At 28.8% G+C, this 12,846-nt stretch overlaps 1 protein-coding gene across 1 annotated transcript; it reads right to left on the bottom strand.

Moving 5' to 3' along the window:
- Window positions 1-8,680: 8,680 nt before the first annotated feature.
- LOC132739866 (5'-AMP-activated protein kinase catalytic subunit alpha-1-like) lies at window positions 8,681-12,079 on the bottom strand. The gene is made up of 2 exons (XM_060727676.1): window positions 11,345-12,079; window positions 8,681-9,442 (listed from the first exon to the last, which is right to left on the bottom strand). The coding sequence occupies exons 1-2, from the start codon at window positions 11,817-11,819 to the stop codon at window positions 9,063-9,065; spliced, it is 855 nt and encodes a 284-aa protein (XP_060583659.1). The 5' UTR covers window positions 11,820-12,079; the 3' UTR covers window positions 8,681-9,062.
- Between the last annotated feature and the right edge of the window lie 767 nt (window positions 12,080-12,846).

Here is a 12,846-nt window from a genome sequence, read left to right as displayed (position 1 = left end):
AAATAACTATGAGTTTTATGCATCTACTTGTTTTTGATATCTTCACAAATTACAATTATTGAAAACAAATTGTTAGATGTAGTGAACTTAACAGTCTAACTAGATATTATATAAAGAACAAGTAAAATGTTGATGCTGCACATCAAAGACGCCGCAAAATTATGTGAACAGTCACAGGTAATGTACAAAATCAGTATTGAAAATCGTTCTCTATTACAGTTGAATATCCGAAGCACTTATCAATTTTTCTCCATACTCTTGGTATGTGTCTGAGATTCTGAAATGTTTGTCTGTTGCGACAAAGATGGAAACATCTGGTCGAAGCAAAATAAATTGGATAACAAGTTAAATTGAAATTATTGGTAAATTAAAAATAAATTCAAGACAATATGTGCCGAGAATATGTCCATTTAAATATTGGTGCGAATTACATAATGTTCGAATACTTTTGAGGACGAATTGTCTGTTATTTTACAAATAAATATATATAATATATATATAATCAATTCTTTGTTACGTATTGTTTACTTATTTAAAAAGATTAAACTACTTAAATAAACAAAAGATTGCATATTCGCCTAGAATCTAGGTAATGGACCACAAAATGTTATAAACAATCTAGGCAAAAAAGAACAATCGTCGGTCACAGAATCCTTCATAATAACCTATTGCAAATATTTGTTATACGCTTTAAAATAAGCGTACTTTATCACTCAGTTAATCTGTTTTGTAACGTAAATGTTAATTATTTAAATGAATAACATGCCGCAAACATGTGGTTTTTTGCCTGTTTTGCAAAAATTATTTCCGCTGTGTCCGTAGCGCAAAAATAATCTCCGTTGCATATTTTAGTGATACCTCTTGTTCCCTGCCCGTCATTAGATTATAGACGGTCTCAACGGGTTTTAGAACGATCGACTATAGGCTGGCTCATTGGCACGTTATTTATTAGGTAGATAAAATAAGATAATTATAAAAAGAATATATGCTGTGCAAACATTACACTATCACTTCAGTTAAACGTTTATTTTAATCCTTTAAAGCTCTGTGACATGTTGTACATCAGAAAAGCTATTTATATTAGAAAATTTGAAAATAATTTGATTTTGTTAAAACAAAAAAAGATGCACAAAATCAAGTCTAATATTTTCCCCATTGCTATACGGACAAATGCATATCTCCTAGACGGCGCATGAACATTTAACGCCGGAGAATAACACAATTATTAATATTCGTTAAAAGCAAAGTTCATTTCCTTGACTGATACCTCGCCAAAAACTCGACACAGTTGATTGGATTGATATAGATTTAGAATGTGTTTACAAACGAAACTTGTGCGTGCCTTATCAGGTACAGAATTAATCTTTTCGATTTACCTGAATGCAAAATGTAAATTGATAAGACGGTACGAATGATTGTCATATAACATGAGTGTATGCATTAAATAAATTGGTCCGTCTTCCGAAATTTCTTGATGGAACATCATGAGCAATCACTTGAGCCCCATTATATACAATTTTGTTCTAAACAAATGTAATTAAATATGTTTTCGTTGAATTTCTTCTCTCTTTTACAACGTGATCTTCACAAAGCATTAATACTCTAGAATCCAACAGGTAAGCCTTATTTAATTCATTTTGTTTCATGGTAACTATTAATATTATTTCCTATGGTCTGATGGTGTTTTTATATCCTTAAAATACATCCGAATTATTTCTGTACGAGTGCAATAATATATATTTTTGATTTACAACCGCACTATGAGAACTTTGTAAAAATCATTTAATAGTTTAGAAAGACATTTTACAATAAAAGAATATCCGAATTAATTCTTCGATTATGTTTGCACCGGATATATACTGTATGCTTTCTCTTAAGCTTCTGTTAAAGTGCACAAATGTAAACCATAGACCATTAATAAATTTAATGTAAAAGAACCCCTTTGAATCGGGCAAAAATTAGGGTAATGCAATATTTAACTGAAATCCGACGATCAAAATTTTTTCAAATTGAAATGTTGAAATTTTAAAACATGAAAATTAATTAAACTAGAAAATTTTAATTTTAAAAAATAAAAATTCTATTGCTGAGAAATAAAAATTTACTCGAGGGAAAGTTTTAATTTTTCAGATTTTTTTACTTCAAAAATTCATCTTTTTTGTACCCTTTCTAAAATGGGAGTAAAGGTAGGGAAATTAAAAATCCTTGATGACAAAAATTCCCACAAACCCTTTTTTTTCATAAAAAAAATTCGTGTGCTTTTTTAATTAATTTATTTAGAAAATCATTTAATAGGGGAAAATTTTGAAAAAAAAACCCTAAAATTTTTCTATATTCTTTACATCAAACTTAAACATGGCCGATAAATGTGATATTATTGCTCTTGCATCCAAATGTTTTTACTCCACAACATTTGATGGATTATAAATATATTTATTCTGTACAAAAACAAATAATAAAAACTCATTTCTATCTGACCTAATCTACCTTATTATCATAATTTAGTTATTATAATAAATGTATAAGATTACCTTTTGAATGTTATATATAGCAATGTTTCTTTCACTTAAATGCCTAGAAATATTTCCATGCATTTCCTATTAGGCCTTTAGTGCACATAGTTTTTTTGTTTTGTATCAAAATAAAGATTTTGTGTTTAACAAAAAAAAATATACAGTTCATATAAGTAACTCCAAGTCAACAACACTTTGAAATATGAAAATGAAACCATTCTCTTTACTTCTGTAATTGCTAACAACATTTCAGTTATGGGATTTTTCTTGAGATTTTACATTAATGCAATGAATGTTCTTCAACCTAAATTCCCAGAAAAAAAATCAAATCAATTTTGTTGAAATAAATAATTTTTCAACATTTAAAAAAACAACAAAAAAACAACAAGGATAAGTATTTATTATTTTCGGGGACAAATTTGAAGAGATTTCATGACTTATCATAGAACATAGTAATTATCAAAACAGATGTAAATTCATATACCTAGTCATAAGTCTGACTTATGTCAAACAAGTCATCGTTTTGTTCAAAATATGTTTACAAAACATTAATTATGTGTTACTTTGTTTGACATAAACATAAATCAAAGAAACCAGGCAATTAGAATATTTTTTATAAGTGACAAGCTGCGTATAAACATGATATAGATGTAACAGCACCTTCAGTAGCACAACATACTGCAATCAAAGGGATCAAAATGCTACTAGATTAACTTTAACCATTACTTTTTCATTTTACAAGGCATATTATGAGGGGGTTATACATAGTCATATATTTGAATGAAAACTGTGAAATAGAATTTATTTAAACTTGGCATGGTCTTTTGAACATGATAACAGAAACAATTTAAGCGAAAATGGAGGTCACCGGTCTCAGTTTCGCTTTATCTTTCCTTGAATTTGATTTCTGTGTTCTTTCATGTTATTCTAAGATCAAATAGCTTATAAACAAGTCTTTCAAACATTGCCTTTACTATTGGTTTATGTTTTTAATTTTATCCATGGTTATAGTGCAATATTTCATAGAAATTCATTAAATAGTTGTGTTTCCTTCATTCAGATTGAATACAGAGAATTAAAAAAGCAATGTCATATCTACCATACAGTTTCCATTCTGCTATATGACTAAATGTAACCCTAGCTTACGCCTTTATTCTTTCTATGAGTCACAAAAGCTGCACAGGAATGTGACTATAAAAAATAAAATTTATCAGATCGAACCCAAAATAAAATCTTACTTGTCACTTATGTGTCAAGCCAACCCTGAAACGATATATGTTAGTCTGTTTTTCATATGTTCCCCCAAAAACTTGATTATTCAACAGATTATCATAATTAATATGTGTCTTTATATTTGAAATAAGCATTTAACTTGCTAGTTTTTAGTGATCTATTCCAGGGTCACTAAAATAATATTGTGGACAATAAATCAGTGTCTGATATCGCATATTTATTTATTGTTAAATAGGAGATAGGAGCTTTTGTTAGTTGTTTGAAATGCAAATCGCATAAAAATAAAAAAAAATTACTTACGTAATTTCTTAATATGATACGATGATTATTTAAACAAATTTTGAATAAATCCTAATAGAAAACCGTAGCAAACTAATTTAAGTTTTATAATTTAGCACTTTAAAACTCATTTTTTTCAGTATATTAAGTTGTTACTATTTTATCAAGTCATACCTTGGTTACCCAAGTTAACAACACCTTAATAGGAATGAGGGGTTTGGGGTCATCACCAATCATTCATAACATTTATTAATATTAATAGTTAGCACGATTATACAAGATACATTGCTTAAATATATGGAAAAATGTTTTTTTCGTGGTATTTTAAAAGTACATGTACTCGTACACTTTTTAATTTTTAGCAATTTTTATTTTTAACAAAAGTGAATATTCGTTGCTAAAGTTCAATAAATAATTCTTGTTTGAAACCATTGAATATTGTTATCTTAAGATCGTTTGAATACATTATATTAAGTGCCAATTAATATTATTGTCTTGAAATACTTATCGTTTAACCTCAAACATGCTAATAGGTATAAAACCTCTAAATGTTTGTATTAATTAACAATTAGTACAACTCGGTAAATAACTTACTAGTGAATTTTATGATATATGTTCAACAAGTCATAGCAATGTTATGGAAGATAATTCGAATCTTAGAAAGTTCAAATACAGTTCAAATGCTATGTTTTGTTTACCTCGGGATTGATAACAACAACGGATTCAAACGATTGAGAACTCGTTCTACAGGAAGCGTTTGCCAATTATCTGTACCAATCAAACCTAATTATGATATATCACTAAACGTGATATCACTGTGAAGATTATAAATTGTTTTGTAGATGATATTTGTACTTTTGAGTGTAAAACGGACATGCAAAGCTGTAAAGAATTTTTATCGCACCTATGAAACAATAACCAATGATTGGAGTTGATATAAAAGAATTAAGTTTGTGAACCAAGGATTGTAGGTTCGAGCTTCATTTAGATGCATGGACTAACATCAGCACATCTGTTAGTTCAATTATGCGTCGCAATCATTTTGAAATTAAAAGTTAATGAACTAAACCCAAAACGTAAAGAAGAGCAGTCCGAGGAGCAGCGCGTTCAACTTTAGTTCGATAAAAGCAAAGTAAAAAAGGGGACATTATTTTGAAAAACTGCAGAATTATTTGCCTTTGATCGTCAACAATTATTACTTATTTGAAGCGATTATCTTTTAGAAATAGTTTTTAGAAATTAACAAAGATATAAAAAGGGAGTTTATTAAGCAAAAAGGTCTTTCAGGATGACCTGTTAAGAATGATTTTATAATTAAGTGACTATCTTTGAGACATTTACCTTATCACAAAAGGTTGTTAACCAGGGTAAAAAAGCTATCTCAAAAAGAAGAATAACTTTGAAAGATCTAGCTAAAGGGCTATCTGTCCTTGGCATCACTTTTTATACAAGTATGAAGTGGACAGCGTTAGAAGTTTCTGGATAAATAGACATTAACCTATTACAGGTAACAGTGACCTAGACCTTTGACCTTTAACCGTCAAGTAGAAATCATCAAGTTGTATTTACATATTGCAATTCAAGTGTATAGCAATTGTTTGTAATCAAGGTAATAACCATAAACAAAAACTTAGCAGGAAGGTTAACCAACGCCAACACCGACGAGTGGGTCATGATAATACTTCGACCTTTTTTCTTTGAAAAGTGATTTTACAAACAAAGAATGTTAAAATATTATTATTAAATATAACTGTACTTTTCTCCTTGCTAATCGAAATACTGTTTTATGTAAAAAGCATAACCGAATTTTAGAGTTTCTCTAATTTTCACGACGTATTAACCCTAATTATACCCAATAAACTCAAATTCAATTAGATAAATCAGGAAAACAGCTTATTATCATAATTACAAAGAAATAAAATATATATTATGTAACGACATCCTGTGAACAATCTGAGTGCTTTCGCCTCATAAATTCAATTAAGAAGATTAACAGATGATTCTTTCCTGTTTTATCACTTGCTTTTGCAATAACCTGTAGTTATCCATATTTTTACAATAAGAATTTGGTATTTTGTTTTGATTTTATCAACTTTTATAAGCCATATTTTTTTATTTTTTCAACAAAATAATTATGTAAGCATATGTCTTGCTTTGTTGTAAAATTTATATTTAACTAATCAGATGAGATAAGTAAATTTTTGGCTACGTGTTGTAACCATGAATTTCTTAACTCATTACTAATGTTAAAATAATGATTTCATTTTGGTCAAATAGCCAGATCTGTTTAATCATCGATATCTCAACACTCACAATAAAAAGAAACATCACATCACCTAGGATTAGCTAAAAATGTAAACCAAAGTATACAATTATCACAATAACATTTACGAAATTGTTTTAAATAAAAGAAATTGTCCATTTTTTAATCTAGACAAATAAAACATTCACCAAGTTTAGGGATAATTACAGAATTAGTGCTGAAGTCACTCAATAGTGACCAGTGTAGACCCTTATCAGACGGCATGTGTGTTTGGGCTGATCTTGGTCTTCACTGGTCGCATGGGTAAACCAAGTTGCTGCCAGCAGGCTAAAAGTAAATGTATAAATAAGGAATTTAGAAGAAGCAGCTCTTTTGTATGTATATCTTAAAATAAATATGTCAAGCCATTTTCTTTTGCTTGTGCCTGTAATAATTTAGGTACACATCCAGATATACACAAGTACGAGGAATTAGCTACAATTGATAAAGCATGTAATACACTTTTAATGAAACTGATTTCGACATATCTGACCTACGGTTTCTACAATGTAAGGTTCATACAAGAGTCAAAACATGTTTTGTTTTTATGCAAAGATCAATTTCTACTAATGCTTTCAGCAATAATAAAATCATATCTACTTTATCAATATATCTGCTTACTAAACCATAATACAGTTTTAACCTGAAAGCATGCATTACCATAGTGAGTACAGTAATGCCCAGGAACCACTTTGTTTCAGTTTTTATTTTATTTAAAAAAGCTGTGCGTAGTTTTTCAAATGTGTTTAAGACCATAAAGGTGATATTGTAAATTGTAAATATTATATAGACGTTTCAAGTTATTCTGTCATTGACAATAAGTGAAAGTATATACTGTTTTTTCTTACATCTTATAAGATATAACGAATGAATTATACCGTTTGTGCCATGTGATGTACGCCATTGGACCCAATCCTATCGGTCATTATACATATTATTTTCAACATTATCTTTTTATGGAATATTTGTTAAGTTCGATAATGGTGCAGTCAACAATTTATGCTTTTATATGTCATTTTAAAGACTTGAGTAATATGTTTAACAAGCATATATTGTTGACATACTTATAAAGTCAGTTCGCTTAGTGCAGTAAGGAGAACACCAGACTTGTGATCCAGAAGTCGCTGGTTCGATGCTGGTTCGATGCTCTTTATGGTAAGTTGTCTCTAACAACTGTTCAAATTAGGTAAGTTGTCGGTCACTTGCAAAACGATTGGTAATTGCTGGTTGATTTTCCAGTTTGGCTGACTACGTCATGTTGTCTAAGGATTCAAAATTTAAACCATGCTGTCAGGTATTTACAACTTTTGGCTATGTTTTGACATAACATTTCGGAAAATAAATAAACAATTGTTGAAATTAATAATTTATTTTCAAAAATAAATCATCAGTAAAATATGCTGCCCTATCAGAGTCTGAAATATATTTAAATAAATAACAGTGCAATTTAACAGGTGACTTAATTGTAATATATATTAAAATTCATGCTTATCAGTTTAAATATAGTTTTCTTTCAAGACCACAAAGTAATAAATAGTTACAAAAAACATTGAGCTTTCATAATAAACTTGAGTTTTCATTTAAAGCGATAAGAGAAGAGAATCTTTGTTAAAAACTCTGTCTTTATGATTTAAAAAAAACAACAAAAAACAATTTAACGCGCAGTTCATAACAATTTCTTGGTGACAATAAAATCCCGTGTCCGGAATATTGGCAAATTCATGCTGGATACTGAAGAAATATATGAATTAAATTGTTTAATATGAAAACACTAAAAAATACAAATAAAAATTATTTAATCTGAACAGAGGTTACGTATTATAACGTATGTTTTCATATTTAAGAAAAAATATGACCATATCCTTTGTATTTATCTTTTTTATACATACTAAAAATAAACCTATGTAACAAATATGTAAAAAACTATTTGCAAACAGATTTTGAAGAAGAGAAAAGTATGCAAAAAGGTTTTTAGAGAAAACAATTGTTTATGAACAATTATTTGCAAAATACTTTTACAGGACTCCATATAGTAGTGATAATGAAATGAAAGGCCTGTGGAATTATTGTAGTATATTTCAAACAAAATGTATAAAATAAAATGAAAAAATAAATAAAATAAAACCACTTAATAGTTTATCTATACACTGGAGTAAAATCATTGTCATTTGAAATAAGTGATCGTTAAATATAATTCAATTAAATGCATGTTGTAAAATCACTCCATGTAGTATTGGTTGGAGATAACGATATATCATTAGTTATATGACAGGTTATATAAGCCTATATAAATATTTGTTATCGGGTCGTCTGACGAGGGTTATATTGCAAGCAACCGTTTTTCATGGCCATATTATCTGTCAAAAATCTATATAACGAATTTTTTATACATCAACCTTCCTATATTTGAAAAGAAACATGAAATAATTTCATAAACTGACAGCAGCCGTGCATAAAGTTTATATAACCGTCACGACTATCCAATGAAAAGCGACGTTACAAACGTGCAGTATCATGAAGATGACATCGTTATCATATTAACAATTCTATCATTTACAATAACATCAAATATAAAACCCTACTTCTTTTTATTCTTCACACCTCAGCTTGCTTATTGCAAACTCTTTTCTTGACGATTTGTTGGCACAACATACATAATGCAAACTGTTCTTCAACTGTTACTGTCTCATTCTTGTTACTTTAGAAAAAAATAACGTTCTTTTGTAAATTATCCCTCATTTTACATCACTTTCAAACATATTTTCTGGACCGACGTCGTGCCAAATACGAATAAGTTCACATATATCTTTTCTTGATTTCGATTCTATCTGCAAATGAGCTTTCAACATATCAAGGATTTCTGAATTGATTGTTGCGTTTAACATTTCAGCTTGTTTATGTACAAATATTTCCCAAGAGTTGTTCGTCTGTTCCTGTAGGACATCTTGATGGAACCCGCTGAATGGAATAGTTTGAAAGAGAATAAACAATAATGTGACACCAAGACTCCAGATGTCCGCTGGTTTCGGAAGGAATGGCTTTTGTGACAATACTTCTGGAGGAAGATAGGACGGTCGTCCAAGAAAATCTGTGCACAGTAGTGGTTTGTCTTCCTCTGAAAAACATGCATAGACCATTGGCAGATTTCCTATAAACATATACACGTATTACTATATTACTAATGTTCTATGTACATATTTAGAATCTTGATTATAATTTAGATCAAGTATTAAAGATGTTATCAAATTAGATTATGTGTTATTCTTAAACCATATTAATAATAAATATACGCCTAACTATATGAGAGTTTTATCGCTTACATTTGTACAATTAATGAAACTTTAGAAGCAAACCACAAGGAACAACAGGTGGGTCAATTGTTGTTTTGTTACAGTTGTTGTTTAAATAAAAGTGTTTATATTGTTATATGATTAAAAAACAGTTAACGTTATGAACATACATTTGTTTATTACAATTTGCATAAGTACTTTACTTTATTACTTTACGTTTATCATTTTACGTCTAGATCTAAGTGCGTAAAAATGATGCAATCATGAAACTGTAATGATTCGGAAATTAATTAGAAAAAAAACAACATATTTTTTTCTAGAAAGAACAGTGGATTGGTAAATGCAAACATAAGCAATATAGTCGAATGAAATTAAAGTTATTGGAATCTCTAAATAGTTACAAATACTACAATCAAACTTTGATACTGCTTAAACGATCCAATTATAAACCTATTGGTAGATAGAAAACGCTATCTCTGTGGAAGATCGACAAAACCTGGGAAATAATTTATCTAGTAACACTTTATTTTATATGATGGTTCTGATGAAATGATAAAAACTGAGTAATTTATTGCCGAATCCTGATAGTTTTACAAGTTTTTATTTCTTGCGGTTAAGTCTAGAAAATACTATAGTATTTGAGAGGGTTTAGATACATATAGAAGGAAGAAAGTAATGAAGACATTTTGCGACTTATGTCGTTTGACAATTTAAAAAAACACACCTTGTATTAGTTAATTCTGAGTGCAACTTATAAAACGTACGATAGATCTAAATTTTTACATCCACTGAATATTTATTTATTATATTTTGTACCAACAAAAAAATCTTTTTCATGAAATAGTTTAAATGCGTCACTAAATTTATGCTAACCAGTTAAATACTGAGTTTTATAAGTTAAATTAAAATCCATATTTTTTGTTTGCGTGCATAACGTTCGCGCAGTCGTTTAACATCTGACGTCATTTGTGTCTATTTCCAACAATTCAATGAAAAAATGAAGAAAAGTAAAGAAATATTTTTTTTTAATTTAAGGCATTAGAAAAAGAAATTTATAAGTTTTCGTAAATTGTCAAAATAAGAAATTGTCATCATTTTCACTCTTGCACGGCGCTCCTGAATATAATTTGCAATTTCTTCACTTCTCAGTTTGATATATTTAATCACAACACTTAAATATCCTAATTCTATTTCAAGTAATACGAGATAATTCACCAATTTTTATAGAAATTTTTAAAATGTATAAAAATTATTTCAAAATGTATACAAAATGATTTTTTTTTGCTTAATGATGTAGTTGGTTAAAGGTAACAACTAAGAAATTAACACAGGTAAAATCAATAAAAATGGACATATCATGTTTAAAGTGTATAAAGCTATACATTTGCAGTCTGGAGTTTCAACTGTTTTGTTTTCTTTTTGGCAAAGAATAATTCAAAATTACCTGTAAGAAAGAAACAATTTAAAATTTTCACTAAAGAGGAAATGACACATGCACGAAATCATTGTTAAATGGTTCAAATCCTACTTAAAATAATAGCCGGAATATTAGATATTCTGTTTTGATATAATATTTATGTTTATAAAAAAACGGGAACATTCTATGTTTCAACTTTTTCGAGAGTCTTCATACATATAATTCTTGTGGATGCCTTGTACAGTAAGAATAAATTCAGTTTAACAATTAAATTTTAAAGATATTCTTGATATTCTTGCTCGTTTCTTACCATCAAAACATTTGACTGCTAACCCGAAGTCTGTTATCTTAACAACAAGATCTTCTGTCAACAATATATTAGCCGGAGTCAAATCTCGGTGCGCGACATCCATAGCATGGCAAAACTTTACACCTTCAAGTATTTGTGAATATATTTTATATCTGTGATGGAATTCGAGGTTTTTGTTTGTACACATGTATCTCTCAATGTTTTCCTTCTCTGCATACTCCATGATGATCTCTATCTCACCAACGTCAACAATAATCTCATGCAAACGTATTATGTTTTTATGTTTCAGTCTTGTTAGACAATAAATTTCACTAATAATGTAGGGATCATCCTGAAAATTTCCCCGGAATCGTATTTGTTTCATCGCGTATATGTTTTTGTCTGTTTCACTTTTAACTTTTAAAATATCTCCAAAACTTCCGTAGTCAATCATATCAATAACTTCATAATCATCACAACTTTTTTCGATTTCCATTTTAAATGTTTTGTAAAAATTCGTCTTTAGAATTCAGATATTTTTAATTACAGTTCTTATCCGATTCAAACAGTTGTTAAAACAATCACCAAGTTACACATTTAAAAATGTTGGTATATTGCCCTGCGATTTGTTCCATAGTTATGCATTAAATGAAAATATTGCCAAAATATTCTCAGCAGTCTCATGGCACGTGCTCTCCAAGTTATCACGTGGTTTGCCAAAATATCTACTCTCCAATCACAGGTATCAGACATTGGTTCTGGCAGTACAATGTCTAACGAGATGGTAGAACTTAGATTTACGTTCAATTTGATTTTATGCGTGAAAATAGATCATAAAGCGTCTTTCTCTCTCACAGACGCTGGCTTTAACAACGCGGTTGGCAAATTATTATGTGATTATTATAGTAGTGCAATATTATTTGTTATCGTCTGCTGCAGACAATGTTTTATCTAATCATGTCTGTTTCCCTTTCACAATACCAAGAGAAAACTTATAAGCGAAACCATAACTTGCGCTTATCATCGCTCATTTTGAAATAAATTATATTTGTTCTAAAAATGATCATCAATCAATTTGAAAGCAACTAGATATGTTATCTTTTTACTTTTAATATAATAAACAATTTAGAATATAATTTTTTTTTATTCGTTAACATGGTTACAAATGACGACATTTACACACTTACGCTGTAGAGCATTATATCATTTTGTGATCATTTCCAACAAAAGGAAGCATATAAGAGTATAACGTGTGCGTACTTGATAAAATAATGGTCCAAATAAACGTTTTCCTCATTAAATTTTCTAACGCAACATTATTATTATTACAGTTTTATTTTATTAACGTATCTTTAATGTTGACTTATCAATGTTACTTCAAATTGTTATAACAATGTTAATAGACTTATTAAACAACATATATATTCATATTTTACAATAATTAACTACAAAAATCACGATTAAAATTAAGTTTTGCTTAAATTAATTTGTAAGCATTTGCAATAGAAATTCACTAGCTATGA

The sequence above is a fragment of the Ruditapes philippinarum genome, unplaced genomic scaffold, assembly GCF_026571515.1.
Source record: "Ruditapes philippinarum isolate M1 unplaced genomic scaffold, ASM2657151v2 ctg315_1_1_1_1, whole genome shotgun sequence".
Classification (NCBI taxonomy): domain Eukaryota; kingdom Metazoa; phylum Mollusca; class Bivalvia; order Venerida; family Veneridae; genus Ruditapes; species Ruditapes philippinarum.
The sequence above is the reverse complement of the archived record's forward strand: the minus strand, read 5'-3'. Positions and strand labels throughout refer to the sequence as shown.